The following is a 22,562-nucleotide window of genomic DNA, read 5'->3' as shown; positions in this document are numbered from 1 at the left end:
GGCTATTGATCTATCGCCCCCCAGGGGCCCCAGGCAATTTTATCAATTCCATATTCGAATCTGTATCACAACTAGCTTCCTCCACCTCCAACTTCCTTATACTAGGTGACTTGAACTTCCACTTCCTGGACCCCACGGATCGAGTAGCCTCGGACATTAGACACGACCTAACTTCTTTAAAGATACATCTACCCTACCCATGAGAAGGGCCACCTATTGGACCCTATCCTCACCAATATAGCAACGGTGACCACCAACTTACCTGTGACCCTACCATGGACGGACCATTTTCTGATCCCTTTTTCCTGGGAAATCCCCACACCTATTCTCCCAACCCCTAAAACCCAGGTTACCGACCGACAATGGCGCAAACTGTCACCTGAGAAATGGGCTGCTTCCCTTGCAGATTCCATTCCCGAGCTCTCCTTTGACTCCAACACGGCTGACAAACAATTTAGTGATTGGATCACTTCGTCCCTTGATACGATGCTTCCGAAAACTACCACCTTTAAACAGCCCAAAAAAATATCCCCCGCTTTATGGTATACTCCAGAGCTTAAAGCTCTGCGCCAAGAGTGCAAAAAAACCGAACGCTCTTGGAGACGCGACAAATCAGGAACCAATAAAAACATCTACTCTATTTCTCTTCTAACCTACAAAACCGCTATTCGCAAAACCAAAAGCGTGTTTTTTCAGGAGAGATCAGAGAAAGCGGGATGCTCCAGTAAGGAAGCATACGCCATCCTTAAAGAGCTCTCAAAGCCCCCAGAACAAGGACTGGGACCTCCCCCCGACCCTAAAGCCGACCAGGAGAAATGCCAACAATTGGCTAATTTCTTCCATGATAAAATCCGACTAATTCTGGACTCAATTCCTCCCTCGAGCCCGGGGGAAGAAACCGTTTTCCCATACACGACATCTTCCACTTGTCTGTCCACGTGGGGCCAGGTCACGATAGACGAAGTGAGAAATACGTTCAACTCCATGAAGAGCGGCTCCCCTAGGGACCCTGCTCCTCTTCGGATCCTTAAGGAGGTAGCCCCCACTATCATCCCCTCCCTTACTCATCTGATTAATACCTCACTCCAACAAGGAGTTGTACCCTCGAGCTGGAAGAAGGCTGTGGTAAAAGCCCGACTGAAGAAACCTTCTCTCGATCCTGAGAACCTGGCGAACTACAGGCCCATTTCCCTACTCCCAGGAGTCAGCAAGATCGCGGAAAAATTAGTCAACAGGAAACTCTCGCAGTTTCTAGAGGCCAATAACAAACTAAAAAATTCCCAGACGGGCTTCCGACCAGGGCAGGGCACGGACATCGCCCTCCTGGCAGCGGTAGAGGAGGCCAGAGCGCTACTGGATGGGGGAGGATCAGTGGCAGTGATCCTCCTCGACCTTAGCGCGGCGTTCGATACCGTTGACCACCAACTCCTTATCGAAAGATTGGCAAGAGTTGGAGTGGAAGGTACAGCCTTATCTTGGCTTTCATCTTTCCTGGCACAACGGTCCTATCAGATTTGGGAGAAGAACGCCCGCTCCTCCGAAATGCCCCTCCAATGTGGTGTGCCTCAGGGCTCTTCCCTGAGCCCCACATTATTTAATATCTATATGTCCACATTGGAGGAGGTCATCACCCCATTCGGAGTGAGCGTCGTCAGCTATGCTGACGACACACAATTAGTGGTGTCTTTGTCCCATCCCAAACAACAGAAAGCTGATCTCTTCAACTGCCTTACGCAGGTCCATCGTTGGATGAATAGATCAGCCCTAAAGCTAAATGGGACAAAAACTGAGGTCCTTATACTTGGCCCGAAAGGAACCTCACTCCCCCTGGACAGTTGGCCAGCCTGTCTAGGTCCTCCCCCTGACCCAAAAACAGAGGTGAAAAGTCTGGGTGTATGGATCGATTCCGATCTCTCATTCACTTCGCAAGCAAAGAAGGTAGCAGGGACCTGCTTTGGTCTTCTAAAATCTTTGAGGAAAGTCCTGCCCCTTCTTCCCCCTAAATCCCAAAAATTACTAATCCAAGGTCTCATAATATCGAGACTAGATTACAGTAACGTGATTTATCTGGGCGCTCCCGAAGCGACCCTTAATAAACTGCAGAGAATTCAGAACACTGCTGCCCGGATTATCACAAACACCCCGGCCAGATCATCTGCTAAACCCGCTCTCAAACTCCTCCATTGGCTCCCCATAAGGGAGAGAGTCAAATTCAAGGCCTTGTGCCTCGTCCACAAAACTCTGCATAACCAAGGCCCCCCAGTCCTCAACAATTTTGTCACCCCTTACATAACCACTAGATCCCTCCGTTCTAACGCAGAAAACCTCATCAATACCCCAAGATTCAGGAAAGCCCGATCAGGAGGAAGACGCTTCTCGGTACAAGCTGCCCGTCTTTGGAATTCACTCCCTCATGACTTACGTCTTGAACCACAATATCTGCGCTTCAGGAAGCTGCTAAAGACACATCTTTTTCCCTAGCTTCTATGCCCCCCCCTGTTTTGATTCCTCACCCTTCCTCTCTTCTGCTCTCAGCTCCCGGTCCTCAGATTTGCTGAATTAGGGTTTTTTCTAGCGCTGGGATACCTCCGGGTGACTATGCGCTTTCTAAAAATAAATAATAATAATAATAATAATAATAATAATAATCTCAGCAATATCAGTTCTTTTACTATCAGCGCAGATTTGCGGAGAGCAACTTCAGTTCATTCTTTGGACTATTTTTTCAACGTTCTGTTGCACTCATATAAGCATGTCTGTCTATCAGTGTTTGTCCACTAAAAACCTGTGGGGTTTTAACCCTGTGTATCCAGTTACAGAAAGATGTCTGTGACAGGCAACCCCCACCTGGTTTGCCCGGGTGCTTGGAGCCATGCATGACTACAGGGCCCGTAAAGGCTGTCTAGCCATGAACCCCAAGGTGCTCCAGGAGCAGTCCATGAGGCTCCTGGTCTCCAGACAACAGCAGACTCCACAATGTTCCAGGTAAGGCAAATGGTTTGCAATGCCTCCCCAGATTTTCAACCATTAACAAAGCCAATAGTTCTGGATTGTTGTAGGTGTAACGTTACTTGTTGTGTTATATATCTGGATACATTGACAGAAGAGGCAAAATACCAGTCGGGCGGTACACTATACTAAGCACCAATTTTTTTTGCTTAGGTGTTCTAAGCCACGTCCTTAATTACATCAAACACCTCCTTTTGGCGATACCCCCCAGTTTTTTCATCCCAATTAAAGCCCTGGAAACAACACCATGTCACAGTCACCTCATGGCCTGGCACTGTGCATCATGCAGGACTCATGACTTCTAAGTTTTCAGATTGCCTATGTGCAAGGGCATAGTGAACCCTGCCTCAGCCCCACCCCTTGCTTTAGGAACTACAGCAGGGGTGACATTCTTGATGGGCCTCTTCTGTCTACAACCCTGCAGACAAAGGCTCAGATCATAATTAATATGAAAACGTGGGTGAGTGAGTAAGTGAAGGGATGGGTAGCTGGCAGGATGGATTAGTGGAAGGGTGAATGGATGAATGAAAGGGTGAATGGATATGAGAGAAAGGATGGATGGATATGAGAGAAAGGATGGATGGATATGAGAGAAAGGATGGATGGATGTATGGGTGAGTGGGAGGACGGATGAGAGGAAAGGTAAATAGGTGTATGTATGCGTGGATGGGTAAAAGGGTGGGTTGATGGATGAGTCAAAGGATGGATGGATGAGTCAAAGGGTGGATGATGGGCGAGTGAATGGGTGGATGGATGAGTGAAATGATGGATGGATGGATTGATGAATTGATAAGTGAAAGGGTGAATGGATGGACGGATGAGTGAAAGGGTGGATGAGGATGGATGAGTGAGTGAAAGGGAGGGTAGATGGACAAAATGATGGATAGATGAGTGGAGTGAAAGGATAGATGAGTGAAAGGATGTATGAGTGAGAGTCAATGGATGGATTCATGAATGGATGAGTAGATGGATGGATGGGTGGGTGGGTGGATGGAAGGATGGCTAAGTGCAAGGGTTGATGGAGAGAGAAAAGGAGGATGGATGGATGACTGAAAGGGTGAATGGGTGGAAGGATGAGTGACTGGATGGATGGATGAGCAAGTGAAAGGATGGCTGTATTGGTGAAAGGGTAAATGGCTGGATGGGTGAGTAAATGGATGGATAGGTGGAAGAGCGAATGGATGAGTGTACGGATGGATAGGGTGAAAGGGTGGATGGATGGTTAATGGATGGATGAGTGAAAGAGTGGAGGGATGGATGAGTGAAATGATGGATGGAAGGATACATGATGGATAAGTTTGCAAATAGTTGAATATGTTTGGATATGGATGGGCTTACTTATATACTATTGCGCGATCTCCTCTGATGTGTCTGTAAAACTTAAGTTTTGTCCTAAAGTTTTGTCCTGAATTTAAACCCTTTGTCCTGAATTTTTAAACTGACCGTCCTGAATTTGCACCCATGCCTACTCGGAGTGCCAGAAGCGGGGCAGCCCGCCTGTTGCTGCCGCAGCCTGAGGGCCAGCAGCGAGAGGTGCTGAGGGGAGGAGGGGCCGAGCATCACAGCCCGCGAAGCTGGAGCTGCAGGTATGCCGAGGACTGGGACTGTCTCAGAACAACAACAAAAATTGCCTCCACCACACTTATTTACTAGAAAAACTTGATTCAAAGACCAAACTCCAACTAGTTAAGTTTGACCTGCTATTTTTATTTATAGCTTTCTACCTAAGTATTCTTTCAGGTCTATTTTTCATGTTGCGAGCAAAGAAGGGAAAGAACTGTACATTCAAATAATTACATTAATATACAATGCTATTTACAAACATATATTACTTTCCAAAAAAATGAATTACATAAACATCATACATCTCAAAAACAATACATCAAACAAACAAACATCATACATTTATTTTTTTATCTTTGTGTGAAATAAATCTATATCCAAAAAAGGAAAGGAAAAAGTCATAAATGGGAACACAATCGCCAAAACGACGATTACTTCTTGCACTAGCATATGCTAGACTCCACTGTTAATGTTATTATTTGCTCCCGTAGGTGTGCCGACGCGTTTCAAATCCAGGGAAACAAGTTCCCGGATTCTCATCAGGGCTTTGTCACTTTTCTGTGTAAGGTGTAAAAAACAATAAAGTTTTTTTTGCAACCTCAAAGTCTTTAACCTATCTCAAAATAAACTGCAAGAACTTTATATGTACCTGTAACGAACTGATTCATGAACCTTCCAGGATTCAAAGGAATGAACAAATCAACCTTGCTATCTGTGTCCTTATTCTCAAGGTCGTGACTCATTGAGTTCAGAAGAATTAATTGTTCCCTACAAAAGCAAAAGATATCGATTGTGTAAGGGCACCTTTGTATTTCCTGGACATACAATAGCCTGGAAACAAATTACAGAAATAATGAGCTACTACCTCAAATTCACTATAAGAGGTCTCTCGTGGGAGCGATATTTATTCTGGCATTCGTTATTACAAGGAGGGTTCTGTCAAAAACATATAGTGCCAATTAAAAGCAAACTCTCGGACAGCATGCTCAGTTTGAACAAGCACGTTAATCAAAAGAACTGCGTGGGACACATACCTCTGCGGTATTACACTTGGCGGAATGTTGCTGCTTTCGCCAACTCAACGATTGTTTTGTAGATCCCGCAGGCCGCGGACTAATGAGGGAACAAGGTAGATACAAATGTGGGCAGTTTGTGTGCAAGCCCCTAACGTTAACTTCCCATGCTTCCCATCACGTTAATCACAAGCGTACCTGATCGTGACTCGGTACTGGCTCGTCACTCGCAGGGTAGCTCGACCTTATCTCTCACACTGTACCTGCCAATATAATACATTGTGCTTAGCTACAGACGTCATTTCAAACGCGGTTAAGATTACACACGCGTCTATTCTAGCGGGGGCAAACTGGCAACCACATACCTTTAACTCGACCTTCCACGAGGACAAAATCGTCAACAAATGGGACGGCGGCCATCTTGGAAAGCCGTGTCTTAAGACTCCTCTTTCAAAGGCAGGGCATTATGGGACACGTAGCGTCGAGATATATTCATCGACAAAATCAGTGAATATGTCAAAATGTGTGCATGGGCAAAGTCAGTGGTTATATAATTCATATGACTTGTTGGTTGGAAATGATATTATAAGCATTTGAGCAGGCCCCGTTATGGCACTATATTTCACACTCTAAATAATTAGAACAGGCTGGACAGACTATTGTATTTCGAAAGACTGTGTGACACCTAATATCAAGATATATTCCTGGACAAGCCAGTGACTACACAGTTCTATTACATATCGCGTAGGATGTGCGTGCATTGGAGCAGGCCCCCTTGGGGCACTGTATTTTACAACCTAGATAATTCGGACAGGCTATTAAGTCCTGTCACTGTACTATTGAATTTGAGAATTAAATACGCTTCTTTCTGTAGTAACACTTTGTCCACACCAGCTGCGCATTTTGTATGGTTGACTGTAAATAGAACTGACCATTTGAAGTCGTTTTCCCCATGGGCTTTCTCTACAAAGTGTTCCACTATTGGGGCTGTCATGATCTTCTTTTTAATACGTGACCTGTGACTGTCGGTAGCTGTCTGGAGGTGACGGTCAGGCCCGCTGCAGATACTTCAGGACTCCGGTGGCACAGTAAGTTACAGATGGGCTGCAACATCGTACACTGGAAGGACAGCAGCACACTGCAGAGGCCCGGACGACTCGGGAAGGGACGTGGTGAGCTGGCCCGCCAGGCATGCATAAGTGTATGAGCTGCATCATGTTGAATATATGCCACATAAAGCTGCATGCAGTGTCTCTCCCCTGGGGCCCTACTGAGCCAGGGGGCTTGCTAAGTGCACTTTTGGTGTCATGGGTGCAGCTGCTGCTAATACATGAAGTAAGGTAGAGCCTGTGACTTTCGGTTCCCAGGAGGGCACATCTCCTCTGCTCTTCACACTTTAGTACATTGATCGGAGACTCCTCCGCCTGCTATATATATTGATGGACATAACTAAGAACACAGGTCACTGACTGGCGCTCTGCATTGACCTAGGAGTGCGATGTTCATTTCTGACTGATGCTACTAGTAAATATCTAACTCCCTGCTGGCTACGTGAGGGCGGTGGTCTGCCTTCACCCACCCCTATAATCAACACACTTTTGGGCACTCTGCTCTTTTGGCTGCTACAGCCCTCAAGTCCCACGGGCCTTCCTGCACTGAGTTGAGTCACAGCGCACTGGTGTGTCCCCATAAGAACATTAGCACATTGTCAAGTATCAACCAGCCGGGTATTTACATCCAATCGCCAGATTGCGTCAAACTGTGCAGAGTTGCAGCAGTCCAGTTGAGATGGGTCGACCCAAAATACTAACTCCAGGGCCTCATCGTTCTTTTTGTCGACTGCAGGAGTTGATCAACCGGACCCCGAGAAACAACCTTCTCCCCCGGAGACAGGTTTGAAGCTGTGCTGGAGGCAATAGAGCGCTCATGTGTGATCCCTGGAATCCAAAATATTGTGGTGGCAGATATCACCTTACTTCACGCAGATCACAGAAGACTAGCTGAACGAGTTACGGCCACAGAACATACTCTCTCAGAGGTTCAAACCACCACTAAAGTACTAGAAAAGCGATGACCGGAATATAACATCAAGATTCAGCACCTAGAATCCAGGGTGGAAGACGCGGAAGGTCAGTCCAGACGCAACAACATTCGCCTCATCGGGCTACCGGAGGGGGCGGAAGGCCAAGACGCGATCGCATATACTTGCCGATGGCTCTAGGAGTTGCTGCCTGAAGCCTACCGGTCATCTTATTTTGCAATTGAGAGGGCGCACCACATTCCCTTGAGATGGCCTACCCCAGGCTCCAGCTCTCAAACGGTCATCTTCAAGGTATTACACTACCGCAATAGGGATATTAGGCTAGACAACGCGTCTGTTATACTCTTTCCGGACTACACCTTCGGGGTACTGTGTCAACGCAGATCCTTTTTAGAAGAAAAAAGGCAACTCCAAACATGACATTCAAGGCACTCCTTGCTCTTCCCAGCGAGGCTACGTGTGTGTTTGCAGATAAGACCAGATTTTTTGACACACAGCCAGATGCATGGCGCTGGCTCAAGGCTACTGGGCAATTCGGTGGCCCGGACCAGGCGATGAGGGTAGAGAGTGAACAACTGCGGGAAATGCATTTGGATCACGCTGATGGCGCATGTAACACCACCCTCCCAGCCCCAAGGCAGTGCCTAATCTGGAGCAGATTATGGAACGCAGGCAGGCAGTTCAGGAAGCGGCAAGAATAACTGATCTCACCAACAGCACGGACAGAGATGTAGTGTCTGCCAGATCCTCTGGGGATGAGGAGTCCTCAGTGGTATGCCCATCGGACAGCAACTCAACGATCATGCCAGATATCATGCCACAGATATATATCTGACAAATGTATTCGATTCAACTACTATGGATCTGTTGTCTCTAATGTTTTAAGTTGCTTCTACAGCAAGTCCGCTCTGTTTTTCCTACTTTGATGCATATGAATGTTGCTTTGGCGGGATGTGGAGGGTGTGGCCCATGGGAGGCAGGATGTATTTTCGTCCCCCTCATGGCTGGGCAGACAAATTCGTGCAAGAGCTTACTCTTCACGATAGAATGACAGCCATTACAATGGTTCAGACGTCATTGGAGAACAGGGCTGACTGTCTGACGAAATTTCCCTAATACGTGCAGACATGCACAACATTTTTTACTTTGTTACCCCATTTCCGCATTGTTGATAGTGAATATTTCCTATATGGCATTGTATGAAATGGCATGCCTGAACTGACTACCCTCTGAGGTTTTTTGTATGAATCGGCCTGCCTGAACTGCCTTCCCTCTGAGGATTTATAGACACAGATTGCCTCCTTAGAGTTTGTTCTTCCGCATTTATCCCACACATGTGACTGCTTAGTTTGCCCTATCACCGCATAGTTGGAGATGCCTCAGAGTGACGGTCCAGCGATGCGTCTGGGAACTGACAGTGCAAAATGGCAGATTGCAAACAGAGCCAGCATTTTGTAGTTTCTTGTCCTCTCCCTCTGTCCGTTGGACTTCATCCTGCCGACCCTCAGAAATTGCTCCTCGGCTGGACGGCCTGATCTCTTTACCCCCCCTAGGTCCCCGTCTCTCCTATCACCTATCTCCTCTCCCTCCCCTCCCTCTCTCTACCCCCTTGGATGTCTTATTTCTCAGTTCACTCTGTTGAAAAGTAATATGCAATCGTTTTCAGCCTAATCTCTCCCCTTGCCTGTTACGCCGCCTAGCCCCCTATCCCTTGTGCCCTTTCACTAAGCACTCCTTCTCCCCTTGTTGGGGAAAGATCTAATTACTTATACTCTGGAGTCTCAGTGATCCCGCTGAGAGAGTCCTCAGCGCCAAGGGGGCCACTCACAGTTGCGGTATGGTGTGGCGTTCCTTGCCAAAGCACTCCCTCTCCCCTTTTTGGGGAAGGATCCAGTAGGTAGGCCTTGGAGTCTCAGAGACCCCTCTGAGAGAGTCCACTGTGTAAAGGGAGCCTCTCGTAACAGAGTTGGGGGATTGATACCACTTCCCCTGGGATCACAGCTTACTGGATTTTGGATGCAGCTATTATTCGTCTACTGGTTTGTGCCACCGTCACCCTACCTCTCTTCATTCATGCTGTGTCTCTCACCCTCCCTCTCCTCTTTTCCTCCTTCATTCGCTGTCTACTTTCCCTGCTCCTACCCCCTCTCCAATGAATCTCTCCCCTTGCCTGCTTTTTCGCTTACCCATATTGCCCTTATTGCTTGTCTCGTCCTAACATGTAACTATGTAGCTATGCTCTAATAACTGTGTAACCTGTGTAACGATGTAACCTGTAACTATGGTCTGATACTCATGTAAAGCGCTCTGATACCTCTGGGTCTAGCCAGCGCGATATAAAACCTTTCAAATAAATAAATAAAAATAAACTGTGTATTGTGTGCGACTCTCCCTGGGACTACACTTTCCCTTTGCTCTGATAGGGGTTGTCGATCTATCCCACTTGTGCAACCACTCCACTTCTTTACAGATTATTACTGAGGGATCACTTAGATTGATACAGTTGATGTCTTGGTTTGAACAACCTCCCTTGAGGTACGCTCTTTTGATATTGAGGATGCGCCACATTGGCACCAGGTTGGTTATCATGTTGTTCTGGTTCCGCTGTACATCCTCATGGCAGACTTCTGACCCTGTCTTTCTTTATAGCTCAATGCACACTCTCAGGTTTCCGCATCACATACTCTATCACCTAAACATCACATGATATCCCAACGCCTTATCACTCAGAATGTACAGGGCATGCGTCGTCGATATGCACAATATTCATATCTCAAGCAACATCATGTCCACACCCGGAGGTGACTAGACTGCAACGCAGATGGAGGGGGTTGCTTTTTGCCACAAATTACTCCTTAAATGCATGTGGAGTATTAATCTGTGTCCGGTCGGGAACTTCTTTCCAGGCTGAGGAGGTTGTATCAGATACTGTAGACAGGTACATCTTCATCAAAGGGAGGCTTGATGGCCGTCACCTTGTGCTGGGCAACATTTACGCCCCTAACACTGACCAGGGTTCCTCTTTGCAGTCCATATCACAGGTGCTTTCTAAATGGTGTGATTTCCTGTGGCTGTTGGGAGGAAACTTTTATAGTGTTCTGGACAAGCGCCTGGAGAGCTCTTTCCCTCCTTTGCAGAAAAGAGTGGCCACTACTAATGCATCGCTGCTCGGGGACTGGGTGCGCTGGTGGGGTCTGGAGGATAAATGGAGATCTCGCAAGCCACTGACTAGGGTATACTCTTTTCACTCTCACCCACATAATTTACACGCCCGAATAGGCAGGATATTATGCACACCCAACATGTTGCTCTCCCTCCCACAAGTCAAACCTGGCTGACACAGAAAAACACCACTCAGGTCTGATGGAGCGCTTACGTGGTCTCAATTATGCAACACACTCAGCCAAGGTTCACGCGACCAAGGACCGTTCAGGATCTCTCCTTGTCTGGCTAACTTGTCAGGAGTGGCCGGCACAGTCAATCACTGTGCTGAGGTCTCCCAAAGGAGTAATGCGTTATACTCACCACAAAATTCATAAGGAAATGCTCCTGCATTACACCTCACTTCACCAATCGAAACTGGGGGCGCCTGTAACAGAAACTGACATTTCTGTCGGAGCTGCCCTTCCCCAAACTTACCCCAGACCACAATCTGGGCCTTGATGGCCCCATTATCTCTTTTGAGATCCGGGACACAATGAGAACACTTGCCACCAGAATGACACTGGGCCCAGGCAGCCTCCCATCTGAATTCTTTAAGGCATACACAGACTTTTTAGCCCCACATCTGCAGCAGGTGTATGACGAAGCACTCTTCTCTTCCCACCTTCCTGATTCTCAATGCAAGGCCACGCCAAGCCGATAGGGATCCTACACACTTTGGATCCAACCTCCAGTAGCCTTGAAGCCGGAATATAAAATACTGACTACGGTGTTGGCATAAAGGCTGCCCCCATTGGTCCCCTCCTTGATACACGCATATCAGAACCGATGTATTCCCTCGTGCACAACCTCTTATAATTTGCATCGCCTCTTCCAAAATCATGCAGTACTCCCCAACATCTGGCAGCAATCGGGTGGTCTTGTCCTCAATCTAGAGAAGGCATTTGATCTACTTGAATGGCCTTATCTTTTTGAGGTCCTTCCAAAATATGTCACGGGCTCCCGATATATACGCCTGGTGAAACTTCTCTATGACAACTGGTCCGGATGGTCTGAACGGACAGTGCCATCTCTGCACTGCTGAGGGTCTGAAGAGGCACACGACAGGGCTGCCCTCTTTCCCCCCCTCCTCTTCCTTTTGGCTATAGAGCCAGTATCTCTAGCTATGTGCGCATCAGTGGACTCATGGGGCATACCACTGGGTGGCGAAATGCAAGCAATATCGCGGACAACCTGCTACTATATGCTAGAGATGTCTGCTCTGTTCCGGATATCTTCCTTGACCTCCTTACTCTCTTCGCAAGTCTGTCCAGACCAAATGTCAAATGGGGAAAGTCCTTCTTGTTTCCCTTTGTCTCCGGCTTGCCTGACCCGGCACTCATCATTAATGGAGACCCGGTTGCCTGGCAACGGACTATGTTCCGCTATTTAGGCATCTGAATTCATCATGCAGATCAGGACCCCCTTGATGGTAATCTTTGGAGGGCAATCACTTCTATAAAGGCAAAGATGTCCTTTTGGAAGACCCTTACTCTCTTGGTCGCCGGACGAATTGCACTCACAAAAAAACTGTGGTGCTATTGTGTCTTATTTACTTTTTCACTAATCTACCGCTGTACCTCACTCAGCATTGTTTCTGCTCACTTGAGCGCATGGTGAGAGATCTCATCTGGAATGGAACTCAATGCAGGGTGGCGCTTCCAAAACTATATCTGCCATCGAGTCAAGGGGGATGCACAGTGCCAAATCTAAAGCATTATTACTTAGCTTCACAAATGCAATGGGTTGCCCGTTGGATGGCGGGACTACAACTCTCGGACAAGGCAGTGGACGGCCTTCCCTGCCGACTGGACGCGCTTCTTCTTTTGTTTCAGCCTTGTTCCAAGGTGTCTCTCCCTCAGCCTGAGCTGCTGCAGGTGGCCTTTCACTGCTTTCGCCGCTGTCTATATCTCAAACACATTACGGCCCTGCAACTCAACTGCCAGGTATGCCATGGGGCAGCAAGACAAAAACACTGACTGAGCTCTTGGCGTGGCATGTGGTGGGTATACAGACACTAGCGGACCTGTATCACAAAGGCATACTTGTACCTTATGAGACTTTGATATGGGAGGAGGGGATCTTTAATCACACCTCTTGGATAGGCACATTACAGTGACTCTGGGGGAATGTCACACAGGAACCATTGACTCACCTCACACTACAATAACTACTTGCCATGGGAGAGGGGCGGCAGATGCACTTCGGTTGCAAACTGCCATACCGTTGTTTACATTGTGGCACTGTTGGGAGACAGACATGTCCCGACCTTGCACTTCTAGCAGGCCCCACATATGTCCATCACAATGCCAATTCCCTGATGATACAATTTTATATACTACACAGGGCATATCTTACCCCCAATAAGATCAATAGTTATTTTCATAGACAGGATGTGGCGGCTTGTCCCTGCTGCAGCCACGTCAACGCAGACATCCTGCACATGTTATGATCATGCTCCTTGTTGCGGCAATACTGGGATGGGGGTCACAAGACATCTCCCGGCCTGCACCGAGCGCCATTTTGAGTTGCACATGGGAGGTCTGTATACTGGGCACACTCCAGAGAGACAAGAAACACAGGCCCACCATGCGCATCCTGGACCTAGGCTTTGTGGTTGCAAAACACCTCATTATGAAGCACTGGAAATTTAGAGAACCACCAACAATAACAGTCTGGTCACACTCATCCTTGTATGGGCCAGGGTGGAGAGGGTTTCCCTTTACAGGGAGGATACTCTAGGACTACAAAAATAACCCAGCTCATCCAAATTGAATGCAACCCTGACCGCCCTTCTGGTTGCCCTGAATCCTGAAGAGGATGTCGCTGCCACCACTGTAACGTAATTTGTATCTGAACAACGGTATCCAAGTCAAGTCAAGTTAAAATTTGTATAGCGCACTACTCACCCAGAGAGGCGCTTGAGGGAGGGGGTTCGCTATTTATCAAACAGCCATGTTTTGAGTTGTTTTCTGAAGGAGAGGTGGTTCTGTGTAAGGCGGAGGAGGGTGGGAAGAGAATTCCAGGTTTTGGCTGCTAAGTAGGAGAATGATCTTCCTCCCATGGTGGTTCTTCTGATGCGTGGGATCGCGGCGAGGGCTTGATTGGACGATCGTAGATGGCGGGTGGGGGTGTAGAAGGTCAGGCTCAAACAAATAGCATGGCAGCAAGGAGGAAGGCCTACATGTCTACATACAGCGATTATGAAAGTGCCTTTCGCATCAAAATGAGATCTGCCAACAAATTAGAGTGAACCCAGTCTCTTCTCTAGATCAATAGATCTTTACTTTCTAAAGCGCGCATATGGTGTTGTGTTCTGCATTTGCCCTCCTGTATGAAGTTCTGGTACTTTGGACTTGACTTTTCCTGCTGATGGTGCCACCATAGTAGTCCTTCTCTCCCATACCCCAACCTTTGTGCATGTCATGCCACAGACATATTCCATCTCTCACTCACAGAGATGACAACAGAGACTTCCATACAACACATGAAACAGGCCAAGGGAGCCGCAAAGCCAGCCTCAGACAGTGCAACGGTCAAAGTCAGGAAACACCAGCGCATTTACCACTACATTGCTCATGTCAATCCCAGTTATCTGAAGCAATAAAACATTTTGAGAAGTTTAATTGGGAAAAACACAGGATCTGTTGGAAGCCCTGAAAGCATGCACTTATCTTGGGTATCTGTTTGACCCACTGCCGATGAGTTTCAGAGTTCAAGTGGACTTAGTTTCTAGGTCACAGGAACTATTAAAGGAATCACAAAGGGTATATTGAGTCACTGCGAAGACAGCAGAACTTCTCACATATTCTCAGCAAGTGCATGGTGGTGGTGTCTGTCTGTGTGTGCATGAAAGTCCTCTTGAATGATTTCTGGATCTTGTTCCTTCTTTTTTAGTATATGTGCTGCCGAAGCGAGCACGGATCTTGTTCCTTCTTGACCCTGCACCACTCTGTACAGCCCTGTTTTTCCCAAATGTACTTAGCAACCACGAAAGCCTACTTGAGGCGCTCGATTGGATTGACATATCTGTTGACACCAAAGCAGGGTATTTATGCCCTGGCAGTTCTGGCTGCTCTTATTGGAGCAAGACCAAGACTGTTTTGCATATGACTGGTTCCTGTCTGAGGTTGCATAGTGGGCAAAGAAACAATGGTCTGGATTGCAGCCCAGAGTAATTATCAGTGGCAGAGATTAATTAAAGCAACCCACCCATCACATTTTTTAGTTTAACTTGGGTATGCGGTCTCCCTTAGTGACAGGAAGGGAACAGCTGATTAAACAACAGTGACTGAGTGCCAGGGAATCTGGGTGTCAGGCCCGAGGTCTGGGAGCACAATACCATTGCCAGAGGCCCTGTGAAATATAATAAGACCAAAGAAGGAGCAGCAGGGCAGCGAGTGATATGAAGATGTACCAGTCTTACCCAAAGTAGGCAGTCCACGGAGCATATGTCATCAAGGTAGCAGCTTAAGAGGGCTTCAACGGTGACTCAAGGCTCTCAGCCCTAATGGAGCCCCATATGGGGATTGCGTTGCTGGAGAGAGCCTCTCGGAACAAATTAGTGAACTGAAAAGAAGGGATCCTGGTCTCTTAAGGCCTACTAGACATATCTTCTGTTAACTTGTGCCTACTTGCCAGTAGAAGTCACATCAGGTAGGAGAAAGGGCAAGGAAGATTTTTGCAACGCTTGGTGCATTAAGCAACTCAACAATACTGCCATGATGTATGATAACGATAGCAGTGTTGCAAAATATAATGGACTACACGGAGACCTGCAGGAGGAAACTGGCCCCACCAAAGATGCAGTGAAAGATTGGGAGAAGGCAGAGGGTTTAGTGGATAGTATAGAACAGAAGTTGGAAGAAGCTGAGAAGATGGTGCATATTTTGAAGGGGAATGTAGAGGAAGTTTATGCAAGCCTAAAAGAGGTCAAGTCATTTGTGTCTGTTGTGTTGGAAGCATTTGTGAAACCAGACAAATTGTGATACTGCACAACTTCTGCAGATGAACCCATATCATGATTTGGCAATCCCAGCTGAAATCAGTGAAGAGGGTCTTCTTGGCAAAATCACTGAAATACTGGTTGAGCTTCTTGGCTTACCACAGGACGTCTCCATTCGAGACATAATAGTAAAAGCTTTCACAATCTTCCAAAAGTTTGGCACTCTAAGGAAGGTTCTCGAGGCACGGTGTTGTTCAACTCTGTGGATTAAAGAGGTTGAATTTTAACGGCAGCTGTGCAGAAGAAAGTGGGGGAGTTGGATGACACAAGATTTGCTGTTCCCTGACCTAAGTGTGCATACAGCAGCCTTGATGTGTACTAGTCAGGAGTCGATAATTTGTGGAATAACTGCATATGTGGGATATTCTGTAAAACTGCAAAATGAGCATCAAATAAAGAGTCTTTTTTGTTTTCCCAGGTGGACTTTGCCCAAATTCAGGGTGATGGTTTTTGGTGGGGTGGAATGGAATGGCGGGGTCAAGTGGATCCTCCTGAGCATACTCAATATTTATATTTATTCATTTGTAGAGCGCATGGTTACACCAACGGTGTGTCCCCGCGCTAAGACATAATCAGATGAGTGACTAAAGTTGCTGAGTGTGTCCTACACTTTTCCCTCAGATGTATTGGAGAATAGCCAGGTCTTCAGCTGTTTTCGGAACACTCTTTCGCTGGGTTCCAACCTTATCGAGATTGGTAGGGTGTTCCAGATTTTGGCTGCCAGGTACCTGAAGGAACGGGCTCCTGTGTGGGCTTTGAAGATTCTGGGGACTTTTACTAATGCTAAGTCCATGGACCTTAAGTTACGTCCGGGGATATATTTAATCAGTAGTAGTTGCAGGTATCTAGGACCCTTGTGTGAGAGGATGCGGTGGCAATAGCACATTGCCTTGAACATGGCTCTTGTTTCCATTGGGAGCCAGTGTAGGGTATCCAGGGCCTTCCTAGTGTTTGTTCTCCTTGGGAGACTGAGAACCAAACATGCCACAGCATTTTGTACCCGCTGTAGTATGGCTAGGCCTTTTTTTGAGGCCCCTAGGTACAGTACATTCCCGTAGTCCAGTTGTGAGGTGATGACTGCGTGGACTATTGTCTTTCTGGCTTTGGCTGGAAGTAGCTCTATAACTTTCCTAAGGGTTTTTATGGCACCATAGCATGTTCCCGCTACCTTCTGAATTTGATTGTCGAAGGATAGTTTGTGGTCTAGCCAGATTCCAAGGTTTTTCACCTCTCGTTTGGGATGGGGAACTTGTCCTAGTACTTCTGGCCACCAAGCAGACGACCAAATGGTAGGTGTCTTCCCTACCACTAATACCTCCGTTTTGTTACCATTTAATCGGAGGCAGTGGTTTGACATCCAGTCAGCCACTTCTTTAAGACAGTTAGCAAAGCGGGTCGCTGCCTGATCTTTAGTTTGGGATAGCTTTACAATTAGTTGCGTGTCGTCCGCATAAGATACTATTGACACCTTGTGTTTCTCTACACATTCTGCCAGTGGTCCCACATACAGATTAAAGAGTATGGGGCTCAGGATTGATCCCTGTGGGACTCCTTGGGGCAGAGGGTAGCTATCTGACAGGTGTGTCCTTTGGGCCACTTGGAAGCTCCGTTCGTATATGAACGAAGTCAGCCACTTCAAGGCTGTATTCCTAATGCCGCATGACTCCAATCTCTGAAGTAGTTTTGGATGTGAGAAGGTGTCAAATGCCACGCTGAGGTCTAATAGGATCAGCGCGGCGGTTTGACCTTCGTCCACGTGTTTCCTCAGAGCCTCAGTCGCCATTAATAGTGCGGATTCTGTTGAGTGTGCCATTGGAAAACCTGATTGTGTTTGGTGTAATAAGTCATTTATGTTGATGTGGTCAACTAGCTGTTTATTAATAATTTTTTCTGCAATTTTAGCCACGAAAGGGAGTAGTGAGATCGGGCGTAAATTGTCAAGTCTGGTGAAATCAAGGGTGGGTTTTTTCTTAAGTGGTCTATCAATGGCTTGCTTCCATTTCCTAGGGACTATGCCCGTTTGAAGGAGCACAGAATGAGCTCCTTAATGTAAGGTAGGATAGTTTCCATCCCCTCCATCCCCTCCATCATTTCCTCAGGTTGCGCAGGGTCTTTTGGTGAACCTGTTTTTATTCCTTTTACAGGGGATCCATTCCTATCCTTGTTGCTATGGGGAACGTTCTCCAAATGGATGGTTATGTCTTTGCTTTCATAATAACTTTTGCTTGCTTTTTCCTTCACACAGTCCTAAGGATGATACTGCGATGAGTAGGAGAGGTTATTACTTAGGAAGTGCCCAGTTAAAATGTTTGAATAGCCACTAGAGTTTTCTAATCCTTCCATCAGGACAAGAGCAGTTTATCACAATATGAGCATGCCATAGCAACGATATTCGTATGAATGTGTACAACTATGCATACAACGATTTATACGTTAAAACATATGTGAGAAATCAGTCAAAACTATTCATACCATACAAAATGAAGAGAAGTCAGTTAATTGTAATGAAAAACACTCTTACATTTTTGTTTTTATAAACTCTTCATGTCTGGTACAGTTTGTTACTCCTTGGACATATTCATAGAAAAGAACACAAACAAGTGAGGCATAACTCATCCCCGGTGTCTAAATAAAATCTCTTCCGGAATTCTCCCTCATCCGCCCCCCAACCTCCTCCTCCCCACTTCTTGAACCTAGTTCCTTTTTGCTTGTTCTCTCTGTTATCAAGGCGATACATCAGTCTGATATGTATAACCCACATTATACAATCCACAGCTTTGGCATGCTATGATATCTACATATCTCTTTACATCTGCACCCACTCAGATTTGTATGTTGTTTGATAGCATATACAGCCTAATCTTACAAGTGGGACTGGATTCATGTGGATTGATAGCTATTTTGCCCTCCAAACAATTAAATAACCCTTCTATCAGTGGAAGCCAAACTGCAGTTACGTAAGTGGCCAATGCAATTGTTTTATTGTTTTAGGCCTTAATTTGAATTACTAAAGCACACATTTACCTTGAGATTACACCAAACTAACCTGTTCTACAGTGCTATGGTGCAAACTCAATTAATCAAACACAAGAAGATGATGGACGGAGCGCTGAAACTTTTCAGACACTCACCACCAGTCACAGATCTGGGTTGAATCCATCATCACTCTTTAGCTCAGTTCAGATCCAACTATATGCAAATCAGTCTTGACCCTGTGCCTCATGGGAACAGTCCAGCCCGAACTGCCATGCCAGGTCTTTCCTGAACCGGAATCAAGCATCCTGGGACCGGTTTCTGGGTAACACCCTTCAGCAGCCAGGCTAGCTTGAATCCAGTGGCACAGTGAGCAAGGGACCCAAGTCTGGGCATACCGTGCCAACTTAGGGCGAACAAAGCAAACACAAGGAGATGATGGACGGAGCGCTGAAACTTTTCAGACACTCACCCCCAGTCACAGATCAGGGTTGAATCCATCATCATTCTTTAGCTCACTTTCCCACCTCAGTTCAGACCAAGCTATATGCAAATCAGTCTTGAACCTGTGCCTCATGGGAACTCAAATAATACAATTTAAGTGGACACAAAGACACATTTCACACTGAAATACCATCCCAAATGCCCGTTTTTTTATTTCACAGAATGACATGTCACTTCAAATACATTTTCAGAAATTTCGTATAATTACCCAAAAGCAAATTACGCACATTTTGCACGCCCCTATTTGTGATACTATCCCATATCTATCTGTTGAACCAAGCATTCTATGGAAGGACGCTGAAAATAGTTCTAAATAAATGGAGAACATGGTTAGTCTACTCGGATGCGATCCAATCCTCACCTACTATTTTTCGCTTACAAACCCAGTGTAAGCTAGAGAGTTCTGCTGCGGCGCAAGGTTTGGAACACACACTCAAGGGAACTCACATACAACATCATTACAATTCTCCCATCCCATGCAGATGTAGTAGTTACTCAACAACCACCATAGAGAGATTATTGCCGCAAAAAGAGTTAAGAAAATGTTACAGAATGGTTATTAAATAATGCAAGACAATAGTCGCATGTGCATGGCAGGTGATACCCCTTTCCAGGCAGTTCCATGAAAAGCATGGCATAACCTTCAACACATTGCCTTCCAGAAGGATGTGCTTCTTTACAAAGCTTCTGCTGCCAAAGTATTGCGTCTGTCTAGCCATGTGAATGACAGAAAAGACATACCATGTTCGGCATAATGCTTAGCCAACTTGTCATCCAGCATCTTGCAGATCCCGTCACCAAAGTTCTGCAGAATTTTCGCTTCTTTGCCGTTCCGAAGCGGAAGCGGATATTTCTTCAAGGAGCTGATTGCCTGAAGCAGAAAACAAGCACAACATGCATTTTGAGTGCAACAGGCAAGAGTAGGAAAGTTACTCACCTGGAATCTTTGCTATCGATTACAGGTATGCTCTTTGCCTTCATAAACACAGAATGTTTTAAAAAATATACATTTTGGGTCCAGAAATAAGTTAAAGAACACTTACAGGAGGCAACAGTAGCTTTAGTTTCTTTTGTTAAAAATGCCAGTTAAGTAAATCATTCAAATAAGGTATATTAAACTGAAAGAACAAAAACAGACCTCGGCCCTTTAAGAATTACAGAAACTGGAACTACCCCATCATGAACAGCAAGCCCATTAAAGCAGTTCGTTTTTGGATGTCACCCTAAGAAAACATTTGTGGGGCGCCTGTTCCATATTTGGCCTTGGTGGGATGTTAACCATGAAGGAAAATCAGAATTGCAAGAACGTAACTTTGCTTTTCCATTATGGGATTCTCTTCATAGTTATGAAGTATCAAAACTGCAGAAAGCTTATCGCACATGCAAGAAAAGGACCAACGTAGAGTAAACTTATATTCCAGCAGGTTACGAAAGGAAGCCTACTCCATCACGGTGTATGAAGCCAGTTGTTAGAACTGGCTATTTCTGGTAGGCTAAGGCTGACGCCAAAGCCAGGCAGAAACCACCATTCTAGTCAGGGCAAGGAAGTCACACGCCAAGATAACCTCTGCTCACCCCCTTGGTAGCTTGGCACAAGCAGTAAGGCTAAACTCGGAGGCAATGTGTAAAGCATTTGCGCCAGCGCACAACAGCAACAACATACTAGGCACACCACAAGAGAGACTCCACACAAGGTTATTATAAAAATAACTTCTGTATTGTAAAAACATATCAGATAAAAGCACACATATACATGGTGCCAACTGGCACGGGCAATATTCACAGGGATTATGTACACAAGACAGGGCCACAAGGGCCACTGTCATATTCAGATAAAGCACTTCTAGATAAAATGTAGAATATCAAGTAATAATCAAAGATAACAACCAGTAACCACAGGTAACAGGAACCAGGACCTTACTAGGACCACCTGTACTAAGAAAGAAGAACCACCTAAGTATCACACAGCATTAGGGGTCTAAGAAAGGATACATTACCCATGATGTAGTAAACCTACATTCAGAGGAGTAGAAAAGACAACCACCTAAGAATAACCACATTTAGGGGCATAAACCAGAACACCTTACCCATGATGCATGAACACATTCAGAGGAGTAATAAGGAGAAACACATGATGACTAAACATTCAGAGGTGTTAAGAATAGAGCACATGATGCAATAAAATACATTCAGGGGTGCAGCGCAAGAAGACACATGATGACTAAACATTCAGAGGTGCAGCGCATGGAAAGGAAGACACATAATGCATAAACATTCAGAGGTGCCTAATAAATCAATAGCGCAAAAACTCACACAAGCAATAACTATTAAAAAGCATAGAAATCACATTGCGCCAACACTACATAAGCCACTACCTGTGGCAGTCCCTAGGCCAACTGGCCTTGTGGGGCAAAGATGCCCTGGGTCCAATGTCAGGGCGCGCTGCCATGCAGCGCCAGTCCAAAGTACAAAAAGCCTAAACGTGGCAGGTGCCCACAAAGTGCTGGGCACCTGGGCATTGCAATAAAATGAACTGCGACAGGGTCCTCACTGACCCTTGGGCGCCAACTGCGCCATGCTGGAGCCACACAGGCTCTGGGGCACATACACTGAGCACGTTGGAGCCACACAGGCTCTAAAGCAGCATGCCCCCTGGAGCCTCCCTGGACTCTCCAAGCGTTGGGGCGACCCACTGCCATCCGGGGCCGCCCTGACTCTCCATTTACTTCACCAAATGCCCCCCAGAGCCTCTCAGGGCTCTAAATACAATAAAATGGGGCGGGGAGCCTCTCCGGGCTCTGTGCACGTTGGGGCGACCCACTGCCAACCGGGGCCGCCCATGAAGCCTTCATGGCTTCCTTCTTGCACTGGGCACAACGTTGGGGCGGCCCACTGCTATCTGGGGCCGCCCTTGAAGCCTTCGTGGCTTCTCTTCCTCGAGCGCGAGCTCGCGCTACTGCGGGGGAGGGGCGGACACCGACAACGTGTCCCGGCGCCCCTCCCCTGCTCTGCCCCACTCCGCCCGGCCCCAGCCCAGACTCACCGGGCCTCAGGGGCGGCTCCTCCGGACGGCGGCTCTTCTCTGCTGGTGGTGGGGGCAGGCACCGGCAATGTGCCTCGCGCCCCCGCCGCTCCTCTCCTCACTCGGGCCTCCTCCTCAGAGGCCGCCGGGCTCCCTCAGCTCACGGGAGCCCGGCCGACCCGCCGCAATGCGTCCTCTTCTCTCCCTTCCTTCCCCGGGCTCGCGGTCGCC

General features: G+C 46.9%; 1 protein-coding gene across 3 annotated transcripts in view; it reads right to left on the bottom strand.

Moving 5' to 3' along the window:
• The window catches only part of MUS81 (MUS81 structure-specific endonuclease subunit), a 309,816-nt gene that overhangs the window by 182,936 nt on the left and 104,318 nt on the right, over positions 1–22,562 (bottom strand). For all 3 annotated transcript variants that reach the window (XM_086938075.1, XM_086938074.1, XM_086938076.1), the window contains one exon: positions 20,051–20,180. In XM_086938075.1, coding sequence (XP_086794201.1) covers positions 20,051–20,180 — 130 coding nt within the window. The remainder of the gene's footprint in view (positions 1–20,050; positions 20,181–22,562) is intronic.

The sequence above is a fragment of the Lissotriton vulgaris genome, chromosome 9 (assembly GCF_964263255.1).
Source record: "Lissotriton vulgaris chromosome 9, aLisVul1.2, whole genome shotgun sequence".
In the NCBI taxonomy this organism is placed as follows: Eukaryota; Metazoa; Chordata; class Amphibia; order Caudata; family Salamandridae; genus Lissotriton; species Lissotriton vulgaris.
This window is presented reverse-complemented; position numbering and strand designations above follow the sequence as displayed.